Source organism: Arachis duranensis, chromosome 4, assembly GCF_000817695.3.
Source record: "Arachis duranensis cultivar V14167 chromosome 4, aradu.V14167.gnm2.J7QH, whole genome shotgun sequence".
In the NCBI taxonomy this organism is placed as follows: domain Eukaryota; kingdom Viridiplantae; phylum Streptophyta; class Magnoliopsida; order Fabales; family Fabaceae; genus Arachis; species Arachis duranensis.
Genome location: NC_029775.3, coordinates 109,463,682 through 109,486,645, shown reverse-complemented (window position 1 = coordinate 109,486,645; position 22,964 = coordinate 109,463,682). Strand labels below are relative to the sequence as shown.

Here is a 22,964-nt window from a genome sequence, read left to right as displayed (position 1 = left end):
GGATTCCAAACAATTTAATTAAGTAACTTGTGCTAATTAAAATTCTTTAAACATGAAACAAATAATGTTTATTGAAATCTTTTTAAACATCACATGTCCGCATATAAATACCAGCTCCTCATGAAAAAATAAGTGAACAGCGTGTAGAGCTCCTTGAAATTACAGACAAATACCTCAGCATTTTGAACTTAGCATCTATGTTTAAGAAGCTGGGACTACGTATCACCATTATCCGCAACACACTTGCGTTAAACATAATATATGATGCAAATCGAATATCCTTCCTTGACCACAAACCTTCCAGAACACAAACACTGAGCCTCGTGGAAACGCATTCAGGGACTAACAATTCTGATGAGCAAACAAATTCACTATCAATTGTACTAATTACCTGACAAATAAAGCAATAATTCATGAAATTAATTAAAACAGTTAAATCAAATTGGAAATAACGATATAATAGATAGTAGATACATACTCACCGTGGTATTTACAAGAATGCTTAGAAATTGAAGCTTGGGACAATACTTGAGCAAACCTACCAACAAATGCCATTTACAAGAACATGTAACAAGCAGCCGCATTCGAATTAGATTATGAAAGGTGCATTCTGGAGTAGTATTGAAGCAAGTCCTGACATTATCCCTTGTTAGAAAATTTATTCCAATTGAATCTCAATTTCTATCAAATAATAATAAAAGTACGTCAATTGCCAAGATATAACTGTATCAAGTTGCAATTTAATAATAGTGTATGCTATGTTAATATAGTGTATTCTTTTTTTTAACCAAGGAGCTCAACATAGAATTGGAGAAAAAAAATAAAAAAAACAATAACAGATTAACCACCTAACAACTTATCAAGCAACTAATAACTAATATAAAGTATTCTCACCCGATAAAATATCATGATTCTCACATTTTAATTCAAATTTTAAAATAATTCAATCTTTATGAATTATTTTCTACATATTTATCGCATGAATGGTCATTTATCAAAATAATGATTAGATCGTTAAGGCATCAAAATTAAACTCATAAAAATAAACTGGACAAAACAAAAATTTTGACACCCCAGTGGTAGCAATGACATGATGCACTTGGAAAGAATTCATACCACGCAGATAGAGAGAAATTTGACGTTATAAAACTTGGCAATTGGAACCGAAACGCTCATAACATCTGCTTTGATCAAGTTGGGGAGGTTAAATTCCGTCACAAAGTGCCAAGCCTCCAGTTGACCGATCCGGAGATCCTCAAGAATTGGGCAGCCCGATAGCAGCATCTCCAAATACCGACTTTCCGTGAAACGAACTCCATCGTTAAGGTGCAAAAACTTCAGTGCAGGCAACGAAACACTCCGTACATTATCCACCGTTAATCCTCTTAGCGTCAGTGACACGAGTTTCGCGCTTGTGAGAGCCGTTGAAGGCAGCTTGACGGTAAGTGGCAGCGAAAGCTCCATGGTTTCAACGCAGTGTTGTATGGCAGTGTCGATCCAGAGATTTAGATCCCAAGGGGCGCATGAGAGAGAAGATTGGCATTTAAGGCGGAAAGTTAGGATTGGCTGCGTCGCGTGTAGCCTAAGCATGAGTGCGTATGCGACGTTGGCAAAAGGATGGTAGTCTCCGATGTGAAGGTAGAGTGAGTCATCGAGATCGATGGCGGGGACGGAGTTCCAGATATTCCTCCACCTATTTGATAGAATGCTTGTGGCCACTGCTGTCTTGGATGGCACATAAGAAAGGATGTGACAAAGAAGAACATCAGGTAATGTGCTGATCCTGTCAATTCCTCCTCCCATTGTTTTTGTTTCCCTTAGATAAGCCAACGCACGTGTTTATATTTCACCAAGTAAACTGTTGAATCCCAAGCATCTTGCTTTTATGTTGATGGGATTGTGAGAAACTAAATAAACCGCCCAAACACAAAAAATCTTTATCTTTAAAGATTAGCTCAGATTTATTTAAATTTTAAAATATTAAAATAAATTAAAATTAAATTAAATCTTTTTATCAATCCTAATAATAAGTTAAATTTAAATATAATTAAATAATTTTAAATTTAATATTAAATTGATGTCTTTCATTGAATTTAAAAGAAAATTTGATTTTTTGATGTTCCTAATTAGTCTAATGTGCCTTTCAATTGTCAGCACTATTATTTTTGAAATGAACTCTTAATTTCTTTAACGTGACATAGCTAACAAGACAATAAAAATAGGATTAAAAGAAATAAAAAAATATGTTTTAAAATTGTTTTATATGATACAAGAGTTTTTTTATTTATAGAGATATTATCAATTAATCTCATAAATATTCATCTCTTAATTATTAATTTTCAACTACTCAAAAATAAAAAATAAAAAGAAAGTATGTGCTGAAATAAAATGTGATAAGAATGAAGAAAAAATTTGGTCATGTATTTTGGACCTCTTTGTCATTTGGTTGTGCTTGAGCTGATGATTCATTTAATATGCCCTGCAAAAATTGGAGGATAAAATAAGTCAAAAATTTTCAATTTAGACAATTTATTGTGAAATGTTTGAGTTAGAAGTGGTTTAGTAAAGATGTCTGTCAATTGTTCTGACGAAGGAACTGGAAGTAACTTCATTTTGAGTTTTTTGTCGAACCAAGCGAAAATGAACCTCTAAGTATTTGGTGCGTTCATAAAAAATAGAATTGATTACAATATGGAAGACATTCTGATTATCAAAGAATAAAACTGATGGCTTAATGCAATCGACACGGAAAACTGTAAAAGATTTAAAATTCATAACAACTCGTAAGTGGTATTGGCAAGAGCTCGATATTCAGTTTTGGTGGATGATCTAGCCACTACTGTGGTTTGTTTCTTTGTCTTCCAAGACACTAAGGATTCTTTCAAAAAGAAGCAATAACCCGTTATAAACCGGCGAGTAACTGAACAACCTGCCTAATTAGAATCACTGAAACTACTGGTTTGAAGAGTGAAATTTTGTGGAAAAAATAAATCTATGCCTAAATTATTTTTCAGATATCGTAGTACACGAATGATTGCTTTATGATGTGCTTGAGTAAGGGCAGCCATGAATTGGTTTAGCTGTAGGTGGCATAGGTAATATCCGGACGAGTTATAGTAAGATTAATCGGCCAACAAGGTGGCGGTAGACAAATTGGTCATGTAAAGGAGAACTATCATCCTGATGAAACGGGTGGTGCTATATCCATTGGAACAAAAGTGGGTTTGGCACCAAGTAAACCAGAATCTATCAATAAATCAAGACAGTACTTATGTTGAGACAAAGAAAGTCAACAAATCAAGATAGGATGATGTTGAGACAGAGAAATTTCACTAGTAGAATGAGTGATTTCAATCTCCAAAAAATACTTCAAGGTTCTAAAATCTTTTATTCTAAAATTAACAGTATACATATCTCATTTTCCATAATCTTAAAAAATAAGCTATAGTTATAGACGGTCTGTTGATACCCACAAGATAAAAGAAGAACAGATAATTTTTCATACCACATTCTACTAGATTGTCGTAAACCATTCAAAGATTTGAGAAGCTTACAAAACTTGTTAGAATCCCGTGAATTGAGCACGAGAGGGAGATCCATGTAAACAGTTTCATTCAAATCCCATGTAAAAAAGTATTGTTGACATCAAACTGCTAAATAGGCCAATTCTTGATGGAAGCTAAAGCAAACACAATCTTGATAGTCGCCGATTTGACTACTGGTGAAAATGTTTTTAGGAAATCCACCCCTTTAATCTGTGTGAAACCTTTTGCCACTAAGCGAATTTTGTAACGCTCAATTGAACCATCCGGTCGTCGTTTAATTTTATAGACCCATTTACACCCGATGGATTTCACATAAGGAGGGTAATCCTCCAAAATACATGTTTTGTTTAGTTTAAGAGTAATAATTTCATCCTTCATGGTTGTGCACCAATCAAAAAATTTATTGGCTTTTCGAAAAAATTTGGGCTCATGTTCAGAGTACAAGGATGAGAGAAAGTGACTGTATGTGAGGAGGTAAAAAAGAAAATGAGAGAAGAAATAGGATATCTAGAACTTGAATATAGAAAAAGTTTGTGGTGCATGAGAAGAGCTACAAACATAATCAGAAAGGTGAAATGGAGATCGGGTTGGCTGACTGTAGCAGAAAAGGGGGGTTGGGTGGAGGTTCATTTGGTTGTGTGACGGAATAAAGGGCTTCTTGGTTACAAAAAAGGGGGGGAGGAATGGAGATTGATGGGGATGAGGTGGAAGTATTTTGATATTGGTAGGAGAGGTTGGAGAAGATGACGGCTGGGTAATAGAAGATGACGGAGGATAAGGGTGGCAACTGACAACACTACCCGAACTCATGGGTACCCATCCCATCCCCACCGTTTGAAGTGGATTTTTAATGAGCCGAGTTCTTGGGCGGAGCAGGGCAGGATCGAATTTAGGTTAAATTCGCCCCTACCCGCCCTGGTATATATATATATATATATAAAATAATTAGTAATATAATTAATAATATCGTATCATATTTAAATTTTTACTTTAATTTATGTTATGTATATAATGATGATTATATAAATTTAAAATTTAATTGTATTTGTTGGATTTTAATAATTATAGAGGCGGGTAGTGGCAAGGCAGATACCTGCAGGGATGGGTTAGAATTTAACTTTTTACTACTCGCAGATAGAAGTGGGGTAGATTCGATGTGGGTTATTGTAAGGCAGAGCGAGATCGAGTAGGACAAAAATCCGTTCCTATCCACCCTGTTGTCACCCCTAATGGAGGAGAGAGGCTTTTGGTGGTGGGGTTTTCTGGAATGTGAAGTGATGGAATACTTGGAAGATATGCAAGAGGAGATGAACAATCATGTGAAGGATGGAAGGATGGGTAAGTGAATGTGAATGGTCCCTTAGGGAGGTAAGGAGTATTTGTGGATAGTGGACTGATTGTGTTTGGGCTGGGCAAAACTTTTGAAAAATGTTGGGTTGTATCTTTGATTAAAGGAAAATTGAGCTCATAAAAAATTATATTTTTGGATCCTAAAATTTTTTTCTCTTTTACAAAATAAACAATATATCATTTAAAACCATATTAATAACAAAAAAAAATAGCTTTACGAGTTCTTTGATCAAATTTAGAATGATGACTCTCAATATAGTAAAAATAAAGTATAAACAACCAAAAATTTTTAAGTCATTAAAATCTGGTTGTTTATTAAATAAAAGTTCAAAAGAAGTTTTAAAATTAATAATAGAAGATGAAACTCTATTTATTAAATACACTACATGATTGATTGCAAAAGACCAAAAATTAAGAGGGATGTTTGATTTAAACATAAGAGCACGGACAACATTTAAAATGTATTGGTGCTTGTGCTCGATCCTCCTATTTTGTTGGGGAGTTTCACGAAACTTCATTGATGAATAATACCTTTTGATGAGTAAAATTTACTGAAAAAAATTCATGACCATTGTCAGAATGAAAAATTTTAATTTTTGATTCAAATTGAGTTTCTCCTAAAACAATAAAATTTTTAATATGTTGAGATACTTCACTTTTTTATTTTAACAAAATAACTCAAGTGAATCGGCTATAATTATCAACAATAGTAAAAAAATATTTACGATATTTATAAAATTTTGTTGAAAAAGATCTCATATATCTAAATATAATAATTCAAATACAACACTTGTTTTGTTTGTATTATTCACAAAAGAAAATTTTCTTTATTTAGAAAAATAACATACATCACAAGTTTAACTTGGTGTAAAAAACAAAAAGATATTATTTATGTAAAATATTAAGATGTCGCCCAGAAACATGACCTAAACAGAAATATCGTAGGTTTGAGGATATGATGGGTGTAATACTTGTGGCATTGATAGAGGCGATGGGTGGTGAATTATCGGTGAAAAAAACTTGATCAAGAATATACAATTCTTTCTTTAATCTACCCAAATTAATCATCTTCAAGCTGGTCAGATCCTACAAAAGACATGAATATTTTGAAAAAGTGAGCTCATATAAAAGTATGGAAGTGATTTTAGAGATAGAAATCAAATTAAAATAAAATTGTTGTAAATAAAGGACATTAGTGAGAATTAAAGAAGACGAAAATTGAACAACACTCCTATAAAAAGCTATAGCATGAGAATCATTAGGCATATGAATAATAATTGATTTAATTTTAAAATAAAAAATAAAGCAAAAAAAATATTTGATGCTATGTGATCAGTGACACTTAAATCAATTATCCAAGGATCAAAGAATTTAAAATTTAAGTATGTATTATGCAAAATAGAAAATGTATATGAAGAACATAAGAAATGACTACTCAATGTTGGGTTTGAAAAATGCCCAGTTTGAGTGGGGACAATGGCCTTTGTCTCATCCTTAATATATGAATGATAGTCTTCACCACTTTATGCCAAAAGAGCCTTATGTTGTGTTGGGCTTAAATTCAAAACCGGATCTGAAAGAGAACTCGATGCAACCATCTCCTTTTGAACTTGACTGCTTGACGAGGATGGAGGTGTGATGGCGCTATTGATGGATGCAGTTCCTTTTCCATTGAAGCGTGGCTTGCTTGGATACCTAGGATGCCCCGGCGGGTAGCCATGTTTGCCATAGCACGCGTCAATCGTGTGGCCTTGCCGCCCACAATAAGTGTAGAGTTCGGAAGAATTACTTCTGCGCCCGGTGCCGGTGGAAGCTAAGCCGCGACCTTGGCTGTATAAGGGGCGGCGAGGATCGATGGTAGTGGCAAGAATCTGCTGGTTGGCTGTATTGATTTGTCTTTCATGTTGTATTACCAAAGCAAAACTTTGGTGACCGAAGGCAAAGGGTCTAGGAGCAGAATTTGTGATTTGACAACTGAAAATCGCTCGTCCAAACCTTTCAAGAAGCAGATAATGAAGTCTTGAAGGCGGTGGATCTTTGTCGGACAACTACAAGCAAGGAGAGGTCGAGAGCTTTTCAATTCCTCCCACAACGTCTTTAAAGAAGTGTAAAATTATGTAACAGAGAGAGCACCTTTTTTAGGGCGTATACTTCCTCTTGGAACTCAGCAATATGCAGAAGATCTGATTGAGAAAAACGATCGTGGAAATCTTCTTTTCTCATTATTAAGAAAGGGTAATGAAGATAAAATGCGAGCTTGTTTTATAACAATCGTAGTTAATCGTTGTTGTTTTAAGGTCAAATTATTCACCCGTCTAGTCAATATTTTTCCTTGTTTACTAATAAATTGACAAATTAAACTTATATTTTTATAATCAATTTGATTCTCCGATTGGATCGGGGGAAAACGCCTATGAAAATATTATTTGGATTTAAGAAAGAGTCACTTAGATTTATCCATGCTGCATATAAATCACTTACGTATTCCTCTGAATTATATGTATCAATTATTGGAAATATTCTTCTAATGAACTCCTTGAGAACTTCTATAGTAAATGAAATTTATAGAATTGTAATCAATCAAATATTGGAAAGCCTGGTATTTATTATCAGTTAGAATTGGACCATAACGAAATTTTGGTCGCACTATAATATTAGATGGGGGAGGGAGATTAGAACTAGAGATTGATAGAAAAGTAAAGATATGGACTTGTGTCAGTAGGAAACAGAAAATATCTATTCTAGTTCTACTATTAACTGCGGGTTTGAATTTAAACGAAAGACAAACAGACAAAGCAAAGGTAAGATAGATAACACTTTGTGTGATTGAGGGACTAAATCTCCATTTTGGTCTCTGAAATTGACGCGATTACCCATTTTGATCCCCGAAATTTAAAATTACCTATACTAATCCTTCATATTCAAGTTTGGGCACCAATGTGGTCCATCGACTCTTTTCGGTGATGACTAGATAAACGGAATGCTGAGATAGCACCCTCCCTACCATGTTGGATGATAAGTAAACAACTTCGTTTACCCTTGTGAAGGTTACAGAAGGCTTAGAGAAGGGGGTTGAATCTATGGCCTTCTTTTTCTTTGATTCACAAATTCTTTGTCACTTAACTTAAAATTGATTTTAGTTTGAACTGTACAGCAGAAAATTTAAGAGACAATTTCTTTTTGTCTCATAAATATAAGAAAACAGAACAGAGAGAGAAAGGAAGAAGTTGACACAGTCATGTATCCTGCTTCAGTTGCCTTATGCAATACAACCTACATCCAGTCTCCACCACAATAGTGGTGGAATTTTCACTATAGTCAAAGTATTATATATATCAATTTCCTAGGGTTTACATAATCCTATATGGACTCCCAAGTTTCTTCCTAAACTTGACTTAGTTATGCTAATACCTAAACTCTTTACACTAAGTGATTACCCAACTAGCAAGGGGTACCTCACAGGTACTTGACACAAGACAGAAAATTAGAACCAAAGAAAATCATAATCCACCCTTAACTTTTCTCTCAAGTGTTTCACTCAACTTTTTTACTCTTAGATTTTTTCTCAATGTCTTTCTCTCAGTCTTTTACCTCTCAAAGAAAATATAGAAAGATATACATTGAAATTGAAATACAAACTGTAAAACATGAAGGAGATTGATACATAACAACTTAAATACTATGAACCGAACCCAACAACATATCTCAGGACTTCATTATTCATCTTGGAGGAGTGTTTCCTTTAGTGTAGTTGCAATGCTTCCAAGACTTCTAACTTAGTAGTGAGATCTCACATTCAACTCTCTATTCGAGTTCTCTCTCCTTGCTTGACTCAGAAACAATTTTTTTTTCTTTTTGTACCTCTTGCAGAGTCACCCTTTTGGATTTCTTCTAAATCAACTTTTTGAACTGTGTGCTTCCTAAACTTGTCATCTCACTTTCTTCAATTAACCTCCAAATTAAAAATTTTAAAGCTGGTCCTTTTACTTGACCGAAGACCTCAGAGCAGCAAACAGAAATTTTTTAGTGGTAAATCCAAATCCAAATCCTTGAGATAGGGAGGGTGCCATCTTAGCACTCCATTTGCCTAATCACCGCCGGGAAGAGTCAAAGAACTATATTAGTATCCGGACTTGAATCTGAAGGACTAGTATAGGTAATTTTGAATTTTGGGGACCAAATTAAGTAATCACGTGAATCTCAAGGATCAAAATGAGAATTTAGTTGTGATTGAGAGTAACATTTTGTGAGATTGAGGGAGATATTGAGTGAAAGAGCCTAAAAAGTACTAAGTTATTGCATCTTTTCCAAGATGAAGAGAGGGGATCATCTGTAGGTGGAGCTGGAATTAAGTTTGTCAAAAAACTATATTTGTTCTTAGATATTATGGCCACGGTGAAAGCACGTGACTAGGAGTGGTAGTTGTTTGCAGTGAGTACTGGAGAAATAAGAATTGATGTAGAACTCTCACTTGGATGTATATAATAAGGACTGTTTGGATTTTGAGAAGGATTTGGAGTGTTGTCATCCATTATGGAAACTTTGGTACTGAGATTTGAGGTTTTCACTATTAGTGCGTGTCAATAAAATTCTAAGTGTTTTGATACCATAACAAGAAAATAGAGATAATATTAAAAAAAAAAAAAAAATATGTATTAAAGTTGTTTTACAAGATACAAGAATCATCTTATTTATTTATAGAGATATTACCAATTATTTTTTTAAACATTTATCTACTAATTACTAATTCTCAACTACATAAGAAAATAAAGAAAGCATATGCTAAAATAAAATGGATAAGAATGAAGAGGTTTGGTAATGTATTTGCTAAAATAAAATGGATAAGAATGAAGAGGTTTGGTAATGTATTTTGGTGAATAGATCCTCTCAATTGTTAAAAAAAATTGAGAGTGTAAAGTGTGATCTCTAATTCTTTATTGCTTTTTCTTTCATATTTATTTTAATAGTGGGAGATCACACTTTACTCCCTCAATTATTAAAAAAAATTGAGAGGATTCATTTTCTGTATTTTGAGTCTTTATCATCTCTTTATTATTTGGTTGTGCTTTGGCTCATTTAATAATAGTATAATTATTTTAGTATTTAGAATCTTCAATATGACAAGATTCTTAGATTTTTTATTTAAATAAATTAAATAAATATTTTATTTATTAAAATAAAAAATTATAAAAATTATTATAAAATATATTTTTTATTCTTATCTCGTTTACCGTGTAAACGAGATATGTGTATTTGTAAATATAAAAATATAATTTTTGAAAATAATAAAAAATATTAATAATTTAAAGTGGACCAAACTATTAAAAATGGAGCCTTTCAAAAAGATGGGCGATTTCAAATAATAGAGAAGATGAACGATTTCAAAATAACAGAAAAGATAGGCGGTTTTAACTAACTAATTAATGGGCGATTGGCGCATCACGTAATTTGAAACTAACCATTTAAAATCAACACATTATTTTTTTAGAAACCAACTCATTTAAACTAATAATAAAAATATTTAGTGTTAATTTATTTTTTAAGTATATTTTATTAAAAAATATACGTTAAAATTTAGTTCCTAAATTAATTACGGAATATTTGTATATATTTATACATATAATAATTAAATTGTCGTAATAAAATTAAAAAAAATCGCAATAAATAAATAATTTAAATTTTTTTTATCAAAGATAAGAGACTCAAATTCGCAACCTCTTAATTAAGTATGAGAAGATTATGTCATTTGAATTATTATTCATTGATAAATAAATAAATAATCTAAATTGCTTACAATAATATAATGATTTTTTATGAAATATTAAATATATATTTTTCTATAGAATGAGTAGTAATTTGTTTTATTATTGGCATTGTAACGTATTATTTTGTGAAATTGGTTTTATTATGAAAAAAATAGACATGATCGCATGAAGGAGATGTTGCTTTAAAAGAAGGAGGTGTAATAAAGTGATTGAGTTGAGTTAGATACAAATTTATAATAAAACAGCAAAGTAGCTTCAGAAATTTTGATAGGATTTGAATCTTCTAAAATTTGAATTTTATTTTAAAGAGTAAAATATAATTTTTTTATCATTGATTTCATAGGTGGAACTAAAAATAAATATGAAAGAAAAATTATTCAAGGATAGAAGATCATATTTTACTCTCTAAGATAAAATTCAAACTTTAGAGAATTCAAATCCATTTTGATATAGCCTAAAAATTTGATTTATTTTTTTATGTATTATTTTTTATTATTATTTTAAATAGACGATTTCAAATTACGTGATACTACTAATTGCCTATTAATTAATTAGTTAAAATCCTTTATTTTTTCTGTTATTTGAAACCGTCCATCTTTTCTATTTTAAAACGTTTTATTTTTAATCAAATTTAAATTATTAATATTTTTTATTATTTTCAAAAATTATATTTTTATATTTACAAATATACATATCTCGTTTACAGTTTACACAATAAACAAGATAATTATATAGGTATATTTTTTAAAATTTCATCTATTTTATTTATCGTGTAAATGAAATATATTCATAATTATCTCGTTTATAGTGTAAATGATATAAAATTGGAGAACATATTTTTGTAATAATTTTTATAATTATTTATTTCAATAAATACAATATTTATTTAAATAAAAAATTCTAAGATTATCATTCTATTTTTTATTTTTAAAATGACAAAAATAATATCTTAAACACGTGTCAAAATACTTCAAGAGATTCAAGTCAACAGATTCAAGTGACTTGACTTGGCATGGTGAAAACATAAATGACTTGGTCAAAGAAGATAAAATCACTTAAAGGATCTATTTGAATAATATTATTCAATAATGGGAGCGGATCCTTTTCCATGGACAAAAAATTGGATATCGAATGCTATCCAGTAGAAGATCTCACTTTTTATTGCATTCTCTCTTTCATTTATTTTTTGTCTCACTTATAGAATTAAAAGTAAAAGATTACACTTTATTTTTTCATGATATAGTAACAAATTTAATTTAAAATGGAGAGGATCCATTTTCTTCAATAATATGGTAACGAATTTAATTTGAAACAAATGTTCAAACATTTAATAGTGTATTGATAGATTAATAAAAATAACTGATTTTCAAAACTCAATTTGAACATTCATTTAAATTAATTAAAGGTAGAAAATTGACAATTTCTTTCATTGGATTTAATTCCTTGAAAATTCTTAAAGGATATTGGGCTTGTTTGGGTGTTCGTTATCTTAATTAAAAAAAGTATATATCTTTTTTTAATAAAAAAAATTTTATTTTTATTTTTTAGTGTGTTTGACAAATTCTAATAGTAAAAGTATTAGAAAAATAAAAAAATATTTTTTGAGAAGCTGTAATTTATATTTTTTTAAAAGATTTTTTTTCTTAAAAAAAAGATGTAATAAATAAATAAAAAAATATTTTTATATTGTTATACCTAAACATAATTGATAAATAAAAAAAAATCATTTTACACGAGATATACAAACATAAAATTACTTTTATTTTTTTATAAGATCTTTTAAAAAAAAGATATCTCAAAAAAAGATTTTTTTTTAAAATTCACCCAAGCAAGTCCATTATAGTATATACTATATAGTACTTTCCCATTTCCAAATAAAAGAAAACGAAAGCATAAAGAATATATGAGTAAAGGATAAATAGATTCTTGACTTTTTTTTATTCGTAGACATTTAAATTTTTGAGAATTTAAAAATATATTTAAGTCTCTAACTTTTTCAAAACCTAGATATATTAATTTTTCATGTTCATTTGGATTTGTCAGACTCAACGGAAAAATCAAAAGTGAGTCTCGTTATTTATTGATAAGAATGCACACGTGAAAGAATTTTTAAAATTGAACAAACTAGACTCAGGAATCGATATATCCAGATTTTGAAAATATCATAAACTTAAATGTATTTTTAAATTCTCAGAAATTTAAATATCCACCAAACAAAAAGTTAGGAATCAATTACTCCTTTTCTCATAATATATATATTATTGTAAGCTTCATCAAAGACCTGCCATTAATTAACAATTTCCGCTACAATAGGATGGATAGCAAACTGAATTTGACAATTTTTTGTTACAACAGTATTGTAACAGCTATGTTGATCCATGTAACCCCACAACAAATCAAGCTTTGTTCTAGTTTGTATATGAACTCACATGAAAAGCATTAATCAACTGCCACTGGCTGCATCTTTGCAGCTTCATCACGAAGCTCTTGGAACAGCACAGACGAAAGGTATCGTTCGCCAAAACTTGGATGGACAGTCTGAAATTCAAGAAATCAGTTATCAACAACCTATAATACATGAACACTAACACCAACACTACGTCTTATAAGACACGGCATATATATAAAATATATAGTATTTTTTAGATAAATTAAAATAATATTTTAGTATTTTATTGATATTAAAATATAAATTAATTTTTAAATTATTTTTATTATATTTTTTTAATTATATAAAGTATTTAAAATATATTTTGTTTTAATAATTAATAATATATACTATTTCTAAACTAATTTCAAGGATACATGTTAAGAATAAGACTGGATATACTGACACGTGATATATTTAGGTGTGTCCAAACGAGTTTGAAAAAGAATTTTTTAATTTTTATTAAGACACGGTTGGACACAAAAGACATATGTGTCGGTGTCGATGTGTGTCGGTGTCGAATTTGAAATGTGTCCGACGTAAAGACACCACGAATCAAAAAAAGTGTCAGTGATTCATAGTCACCAACCAATACATACAAGTTTGCTGCCTAAAATCGTGGTGCTAAGCATTTTTAACCACTATATTAACGTCTCTTGTGATGGCACATTAATCAAGCTCTCTTAATGTTATTATAGTTTTAAAGGAAAATTTCATTACCACAATAAGTTTGCCTTTGTTCTCAGGCATACTAGCCAATCTTAGAGCTGCAACCGTATTAGCTCCGGATGAAATACCAACCTGCAAATAATAATTAGGAACAATAAAAAAAAGAAGTTGGAAAATCAGTTACGGTTATTTAAAGAAAAGATGCATGTCTTAGACTTGAACAAAATGGTTGAATGAATAAAGTTTGAAACTTGTCATTGATTATAATTCCATGAAGTATGCAAAAATTGTCATTCGAAAAAGTTACCATGAGTCCTTCCTTCAAGGCCAGCACCCTGGCCATGTTGACTGCATCTTCACTGCTAACCTACCACACATGTTTCAAATGACAGTTAGGAGAAGCATAATATTTTCAAGTTAGGTGAGCAAATTAAAGCAGTGTTTTTCCATTTACCTCAAGAACTTTCTCCATTACATCCATGTCCAATATGTCTGGTTTGAATCCGACCCCATTACCGGTAATATGATGTGGACCTATATAGAAGAACAATATCAAAGTTAGTGATTCCATAGATTTGAAAAAAGAAACAATAGATAAAGATTTCTCAACCTAATTCAGTAAATATCATAATCTTTTTAGATCCTAATTTTGATTACTTTTTACATTTACATTAGTTCATCACTACAACAATGCTAGAAATCACAATTAAGTATTGAGTATTGACATTGAACTCAAGTCCTTATGAGGAAAGATGACTACTCGCATAAATGGTTTGACATGTTTGACTAAATTGCATAATATTGTATCTGTGAACATCTTAGCTATTATCGTCACATGAAAACATCCTCTTGTAAGCAATCACCATGAAAAAAATAGGTACGAAATCGTCACTAAGACAAAGAATACTAAAGAAAAAAGAGCATGATCTTTACCAGGTTTACCACCATTTAGGATATTGCTTTCAGCTGGCTCCACTCCATATATCTATGCAGTTGAAAACATTTCCAGAATTTAATGAGCTTATCTAACAAACAGAACAATGTTCAGTTTGTAGTTTGAACTGTGAACTGAGAACATCACCTTAACATTAGGATTTTTGGATTTAAGATATTGTCCAACACCAGAGACAGTGCCTCCACTACCTATTCCCATAACAAATATGTCGACTTGTCCATTTGTATCCTCCCATATCTCAGGCCCTGTGGTCTCAAAATGCACCTGATTCCCAGTTTCTAAGTCAATTATACTCAAACTCACTATTACAAATAATGCCAAGGACTTCAGAACTATCCAACATTAAATTTGAGAGCAACCAAGCATAGCATTGTGCAACTTCTCCTAAGTAAGATTCTGCTTTTTATCGAATTGATTCTAGGTAGAACTGATTCTGAAGTAAAGTAATTTATATTTGGTAGTTCCTCTATGAGTGATTCTTACAGGAAGCAATTTTTTTTACCTATCCCCTAATCAGATTCTTAAAGTGAAAAACAGACATCCTTAAAAACAAAAAAAGGATTCTAATTTTGAAGTACCTTGGTATTGGCAGGATTTGAAAACTGTTGCAGCATGAAAGCATTTGGCGTTTGTTCAAGAAGATCATAAGCCTTCTTTACTGTCCCCCCCATTCCTTTGGTTGGATCAGTTAGGATCAGATCGGCTCCGAAAGCTCTCATTGTCACCCTTCTCTCCAAGCTTGTGTAAGAGGGCATGGTCAATACCATCTTGTATCCTTTCATAGCAGCCATAAATGCCATGCTGATACCCATATTCCCAGATGTAGGCTCAATCAAAGTTGTCTACACCATAAAATCAATGTTGTCTACATGTGAATATTCAACTAGGCAGATTCAATAACCATATTATTCCTTCTGTTTCAAAATAACTGTCACGTTTGTCTAAATTAACAGTTATTCTTGTAATGGGGTAGCATCTTTCTAAAACATGTTCCTAAATCCTAATTTCTAAACAAAGAAAATGTTTGGACTTTTTTAATGTTTTCAAAACATTGAATGCATGCCAACATTTTCTTTGTTTAGAAATCAGGAGAATAATTGGGATAAATTTTAGAGGCTATACCATTGATCAAGGGAAATTGAAGTCCAAAATCAAATTCAGCTAACCTTTTCAGGGGATATCAGATTCTTTTTCTCAGCATCTTCAATCATTGCAAGTGCTGGCCTGTAGGAAAAAAAAGAAGACATGGGTTGTTTCTGATTACTGTTAACTTGTTAAGAATGACATAGAACATGATTAAATTGAAAATAGAGGCAACAAAAAATATAAATAAAAAGAAAAAAAAAAGGGTCAACTAACCTGTCCTTGATGCTGGCAGTAGGCTGCATCATTTCTTGCTTGACAGCAATATAAGCCTCACATCCTTCACTCACTTTGTTCAGATAAACAAGTGGGGTTCTCCCAATAAGCTGAAAATTTCATAAATTTTGTAACACTTTTAATGATAATAGTAATAATAATAATAACCAAATTAATAAACATTATCTATATCACATAGGATAGCCTAGTATTCTTCATCATCTACCAAAAACAACACACTAGTTTAGTTAAAAAATGTTAAAACAAAAAAAGCAGTAAGCAACTTCCTTTCCACCTTTTGAAGGTGAAGAAAGGGGTGGACACGTGGCACGAAATGAAGTGAAATTTGAAGATATATAGATACATATATACACAGATACCTGGGAGACATGTTTCTTGATGTTGGTTCCAGGAAGATCCTTTGGCAAATCTCTGAGTCTCTGAGCAAAAGAAGCAGAGGAAGAAGAACCAGCAGCAGCAGTGCTTGTTGAGAAGAAGAGGTTCCTGATAATGGAGTTGTGGTGGCATGGAGCAACACCATATGACCTTTGCTTCAGTAAGGTCCTTAGGGAGGCCATTACTAATCTACTACTAAGAATGTTGAGGTGAAGATGTTCAAAGTGAGCTCCATTCTATGCAACTTTATATTATATACACTTTCTTAGTTTCTTATTTATTTATTGAATTATTGTCAATTATCAAAATGTCCGGCTCTTTGTGCTAGAGAAAGTTTAGGTTGTAGGGATGCTACGTTACTTGTGGGATTTTTAATGGGTAAACTATTTATAGTACCATAAAGTTTTTACTTTTTAATGACTACAACAATATTAAAAGAAACGAACAAAACTTTAAAAATATAATAAAAATAATATAATATTAAATATATTTTAAAAACATTTTATTGGCAACCAAATTTTGATAATTTTTTATTAGAATTATTAGTAGCGAGACATTATTATATATCTTATGATCAAAAGTTTAAAAACAACTAAAAATATTAGAAATCATATTTTGTTTTGATTTTTTGTGTGTATTTTTTTAAATAGTTATTCAAATAATTTTACAAAAATTCGAATTAAATATACAAATTTTTTATTAAATAAAAATGATTTATCACTAATAAAAAATATATTATTTTTTATTATTTTTTTATAATATTTTAAATTATTCACAGAGTCTATTTATCGTTGATATATCTTAAAAATTATTTTATAAATAATATAAAATTAAAATTATATTATGTTAACCTAGTAATATTTTGACATTGGTTTTAGTTATATTTAACTAATATTTTAAAAACTTTTTCAATCATTATTTTTCAATCATTAGTTTTAATTATATTAAAAATTTATTATTAGTCAATAAATTATTACATTCGACAGATTTCGAATCTCAATATTTATTTAAGCCAACAAAAAATATCATCATTTAAATAACTCAAATTAGTTACGTTTCCATCATTATTGTTCGTCTATTTGTTAAATTATAGGTTTCTCTTTAAATTTTTCTTTTCATGAACTGTGTTTATATTTATCAATTTATTTGAAAATTTTTAATGATATAGAACTGAATCGAATTTCAATATTTGGAATAAATTAATAAAATTATAAAATTAAATTTTAGTATTTAAAATATTTATCAAATGAGTTAAAATTTTATAATTAATACATTTTTATTTTTTATTAATATAACATCATATTTAAATAATTAATAAATATACTTATTCATTAAATTATATAAAATAATTAAAAGAGTTGTATTTTTCAATTAAATTTTTCTTCAACTAAAATTTGTTTAACTCTTTTGAAAAAACAAAAAATATATATATTTTGCATCCTTATAAAGTAGAGATCGAAATCTACAATTAATGAAGATATTGACACAAAAATAAAATAAATATTTTAATTTAAAGTTTAACAAAAGTAAATTCATGCAATATAAATATTTGTTTATCAAAATAAAAAATACATAAATTCTCTCAAAATCTACTTCAAAAAGTACATAAACTTTGTGATTAAGCATAAAACCAATCTAACTTGTTACACTTTTAAACATAATTCTTTTGAATATCTGAAAAAGATATCGATAAAAGTAAAATCCTTAACAAATTATTTAACAGCTTCAAAAAGTTTATAATCTTATACACTCAAGTTACGAATTGCTCCAAATAACTTAAAAATTTTTCAACGTTGAAACTAAGAGCTTGTAATGATAATAACTTGTGCAATTTCTTTCATTAACAGAAAAAATTTTAAGTTCTGATGAATTTTTATCATTCACTTTTTGTTTTTTATTTTTGGAAGAAATATCAGTAAGATAATAATAGATGGAGTTGTAGATGGAGTTGTTGAAACGTTGCCATTTTTATATTTAAAAATATTAAAACTTTTCAAATAAATTTCATTATTTACTTACATCTCATTAATATTATTAATATTGATGTCCTTTTCATTTGACTATCTTTATAATCTTTTTTTAACAGTCTCATTTTAATGTTTAATTATTATATTTTTTTTATATATCTCTCTAAAAATGTCCAAATAATAAAGATATTTTTCGCTAACTGTCTTAATTTAAGATTAAACAAAAAATAAAAAAATAATTATAACTAACCTACTATATATTCAAAACATGTACATACAAATGTTAACAAAAAACTAATATTAAATAGAAATGTCACACATATTTTTATTAAACTTTTTCATACTTCTAAAATAATTTTAAATATCTTAGTAATTTCATTCCATCCTATTCTATTTTTATATTTTAATTATTTTACTTGTATTATTTGTTCTTTGAGAATCTTTATTAAACGATTTCATACTTTAGTTTTATTATTCAAAAAAAAATTTCATTGATTTTTTGTGCTGTTTTTTTATAAACTTCTGCTGAAAATGCTTTATCTTTCTTTTGTCTCATATTCTTTTTTGTTTTCTAAAAATTTCAAATAATAATATAAACCGTTCATGGTCCATCTAAAATATGCATGAAGTTCATTTATTTTCTCCTTCAACATCAACTACTTTTTGAGTATTCATATTATTATCCATAATAAAATTAATATCATAAAATACACTAATAATTAAAAATATAAATTAAAAATAAATATCAAACGACACATAAATTAAAGGTCATTGCATAAATAAATAATAATTCAAACGATACATAAAACTCAAATTCAATACAAGAAGTCTTAATAATAGAGTTTCTCAAAAAAATATAAAACTCATTCAATAATATAATTGTCGTTTTACGTTTGTGCAGTTATAAAGTTTCTCAGAATTTCTTCTATTTATTCACCTTTACCTCTAGCAATTTTAACATTTGTAAAATTTTATTTAGACATACTATTAATGAGATTTTTTTCAATTTGTGCAATAAATTTTTCGTCTGGATCAAAATTTACTAAAAAATTATGCAAAATACAATAAACTATAATAATTTTACTCAGTGTTTATATCATATTTAGTCATCACTCGTTTTTGTTATAATAAAAAAATTATTTTTTATAATTTCAAAAGCTCTGTTAATTATATTGATAAATATTTTAAATTGAATATTTTTTTAAATTTTTGAAAGAGTATTATGAATATTTTTTAAATAATATCGAGTATTTTGATATAATATAATAAAATTAGTTCTCAGAGAATTGATGCCAATACTGAACTTCCTTTAATTCTTTCTTTCTTTCTTCCCGCTGGCCACTTGCAAAAGGCTACAAGAGTCTAAGTTAAAGTTGGCTTGAATTTGGGGTGGGTGTGTCACTTGAGAATGATCCAATTGAATTGCAATAATGATCTGATTCACTATTTTCGGAAATGGGATCACCTTTGACACCAATCTCAACATATCCATCATCCATAGGATGAATCTATCATTCTATTGGATCCTAACGAGCTAGTAATTAAAGAAATATAAATTTTATTTTATTATAGCAGGTTTTGAATTATTAACTTTTTATAATCTTATAAAAAAGTAATTAACTTAAGCAGCAGATGACCCTTTTGAAAATTTAAACCATTAATATAAAATATAAAAAATAAAAAATTAATATATATATATAATATTCAAAAATACTATTTATACATTAAAATTAATCACCAAAATCAATCATCAAATATATATAAATACATGTATAATTTAATTTATTTTTAATATGTATTTTATATATACTAATAACTGATTTCGATGTACACCTAATATAATAATATAATATTATATCAAAATATTCAATTTAAAAGCTAGTTTTTGTTACCAATTTGATCAGATCACATTTTAATTAGAATTTTATTTTACGTAAAGACTATTTTCACTATGTGAGCACGAAACAATTTTAATTCTTTAAATTTGTTGAATGAATTCAATCTTCTTACGCTCCTACGGTCCTACCTCATATAGTTACATAACTTACTAAGTTATTATTTATATATGTATATATGGACCACATGCTGGCTTATGTCAACCTCAAGCTTAAGATAGAGTAATTTGTATATAGACATGGTTTGGTTCATGCATTTGTGTGATTGAAAAAGTTTAGCCTTCACTACCAATTACGTGGTTCTCTGCATGCGCCCATTGGAGTGGAGGCAGGGCCAAATTAAAATTCTGAAAATAATAATAATAATAATAATAAACTAAATTGAATTGGTAGAGTGATCAACTTGTTCATTCGCTTAAGCAAATACAGCAACTCGTTAGCCAAAAGCAGACCTTTAAATGAAATTTAGATTCGCGACGGATTAATCTTTAGTTGCCAAATTGAAAATAGTGTGGTCAACTAAATAATAATAATAATAATAATAATAATAATATATTTATTTATTTATATGTTTTTGGGTTAAAAGAGCATCTTCTTGCTTTTGCAGCCCTTAAAGGCTCAAAGTACAAGCTGACAAAGATTGATATATAAAATTGAATGGTGAATATGATTATTTTAATGTTACATTACATCAACAACAATTTCACTCCCTGTCGCTTGCATATATGGGGATACGATACATCCATATACAAAGAAATTTAGACAAAAATCTCAAAAATAATAAGAATTAGTCTTGATCAATACGTTTGTTCTAAAAAAGTAATATATATTAATAGATGTTAAAATGAAGTTGACCTTTGATGAATTTAAAACATAAAAAAAAAAACCTTAAATACCATTTAAGAATTAAAATTTATGAGTGAACTAAATCTTTTTAACAGCATAGATTATTAATTTTTAGATAATATTTTTACCAGTATAAATCAGGAATAGTGTTCTTAATAGAGACTAATTTGGAGGATATTATTTTTATTAAAGACTAGCTAGTGTACTAATGCACTGATGTGCCGGCTAATCAATCCTTTTATTTATAAATATGGATTAAAAAAAGTATTTTAAAAATAAAAATGTGTATATTAAACTGTTATCCAAAATTTTTTTTAACAAAAAATAAGAAGACTCAAATCCGCAATTTCTAAATGAATATGAAAAAATTATGTCATTTGAATTACACAGTTGGTGTGCTTAAATTGTTATCTAATTGCTATTATATATAGTAGATTATTGATCATACCGGTATCGTTTTCATTTGTGCCATTTTTTCTTTGAGAGGGAACCTAAATGATTGGCTTCTAATAATTCTATAGTCCCTGTCACTTGTATGCATCATAATTTGACTGTGTTTGTCTTTGCATCATAAACCGTTTCGAAAATTCTTTTGTCAATTTGACAAAGTCGGACAGAAAAGAATATTAGGCTTAATATGCTATATAACCTTATTAATTATTAAATTATCATCATATGGCATACATTAAGGTATGTTTAGCTTACGGAAACGTCTTTTATTTGTATTTTTATTTTTACTTTTTAATATTTTCTACTTTTATAATTTTGTCAAAAAAAAAAAACATTAGCGTTTATTAATCAATTCATCTTTTTTTTTTTGTCAAAAGATATAAATTATTCAGTATACTTTATTTGATCTAACCTAATGACTTAATTATTTTTCAATGGGTATAGGAGATTGGTCATGTAACATGTTATACATATAGATCACCATTAAATATCAAAATTGGGAGATGATGTTTAGGGTGTCTTTAATTTAGATTAAAATATTTTTTATTCGAAATGAATTGAATTGGGCTGTGCCTCGCTTGCTCTTATTTTACGTTGTACAATCTATTAATTAATGGACTACCTTTTCTTAATTTGGGGCCTTTGAAGCTTTAGTTATTTTTTGTCCGTACCATACTTCCATAGTTAAGCGTATTAAATACAAGGAATAAATGGGCTGGATTTTGTTATTCTATACTTTATATATCGTTTTTCATTAGACCAAAAAAAAAAACTACTATTATACTAGATATAGAGACATTTTTAATTGGCACCTCTAATAAAAAATAAAAAATAAGACAATTATATTCAAACTACTTTAGAAATTCTATAGGAGGGATGAATCTACCAATATATTGATTTTTTTTTTTACCAAAGATAGAAGATTCGAACCCACAATCTCTTAATTGAGTATGGGGAGACTATGCCATTTAAGCTATTACTCATTGGCCTACCAATATATTGATTATTCTATACAAATTAAAGAACTCAAATTCTAGATACTTTTGGTTAGGAGTAAAAAAGTATTGATAAATATAACCCATATTATATATACCAATTCAATTTATTGTGTTTGTAATTTCAGATTTGATTTCCTTTCAATTTATGGCAAATCTAGACTAAACAAATCCTATTAAGATTCAGTTGATTAATGATTTTTTGTTTAGGAAAAAAAAAGCTTTTATCATTATTGACAGGGAGAATTCAATCATTCAATGCAAGTGTGGAATCATCATTATACTCATGCCCTCTACATTATTACATAGGGTTCATATTCATTTGAATCTACTTTTCCTTCAAT

The 22,964-nt window shown here is 28.9% G+C and overlaps 3 protein-coding genes across 4 annotated transcripts; all 3 read right to left on the bottom strand.

Annotated features, from left to right (window-relative positions):
• Positions 1–978: 978 nt before the first annotated feature.
• Positions 979–1,914, bottom strand: LOC107485745 (F-box/FBD/LRR-repeat protein At1g16930-like). Its single transcript, XM_021139624.2, has one exon. It carries the CDS (start codon positions 1,801–1,803, stop codon positions 1,111–1,113), a length of 693 nt encoding a protein of 230 aa, XP_020995283.1. The 5' UTR covers positions 1,804–1,914; the 3' UTR covers positions 979–1,110.
• A 3,895-nt stretch (positions 1,915–5,809) lies between these two features.
• On the bottom strand, positions 5,810–7,200 carry LOC127746565 (uncharacterized). 2 transcript variants are annotated; one of them, XR_008008284.1, is made up of 3 exons: positions 7,029–7,200; positions 6,331–6,943; positions 5,810–5,981 (listed from the first exon to the last, which is right to left on the bottom strand). XR_008008284.1 is itself a non-coding variant. In XM_052260207.1 (2 exons), exons 1-2 carry the CDS (start codon positions 7,116–7,118, stop codon positions 6,419–6,421), a joined length of 615 nt encoding a protein of 204 aa, XP_052116167.1. In that variant the 5' UTR covers positions 7,119–7,200; the 3' UTR covers positions 6,261–6,418. The 2 variants fall into 2 exon arrangements, 1 of the variants encoding a protein (XP_052116167.1); XM_052260207.1 differs by lacking the exon at positions 5,810–5,981 and having other exon boundaries at positions 6,261–6,943.
• A 5,681-nt stretch (positions 7,201–12,881) lies between these two features.
• On the bottom strand, positions 12,882–16,721 carry LOC107485772 (bifunctional L-3-cyanoalanine synthase/cysteine synthase 1, mitochondrial). The gene is made up of 10 exons (XM_016106301.3): positions 16,452–16,721; positions 16,072–16,181; positions 15,879–15,936; positions 15,291–15,554; positions 14,839–14,976; positions 14,691–14,742; positions 14,212–14,291; positions 14,065–14,124; positions 13,809–13,889; positions 12,882–13,198 (listed from the first exon to the last, which is right to left on the bottom strand). Exons 1-10 carry the CDS (start codon positions 16,647–16,649, stop codon positions 13,100–13,102), a joined length of 1,140 nt encoding a protein of 379 aa, XP_015961787.1. The 5' UTR covers positions 16,650–16,721; the 3' UTR covers positions 12,882–13,099.
• Between the last annotated feature and the right edge of the window lie 6,243 nt (positions 16,722–22,964).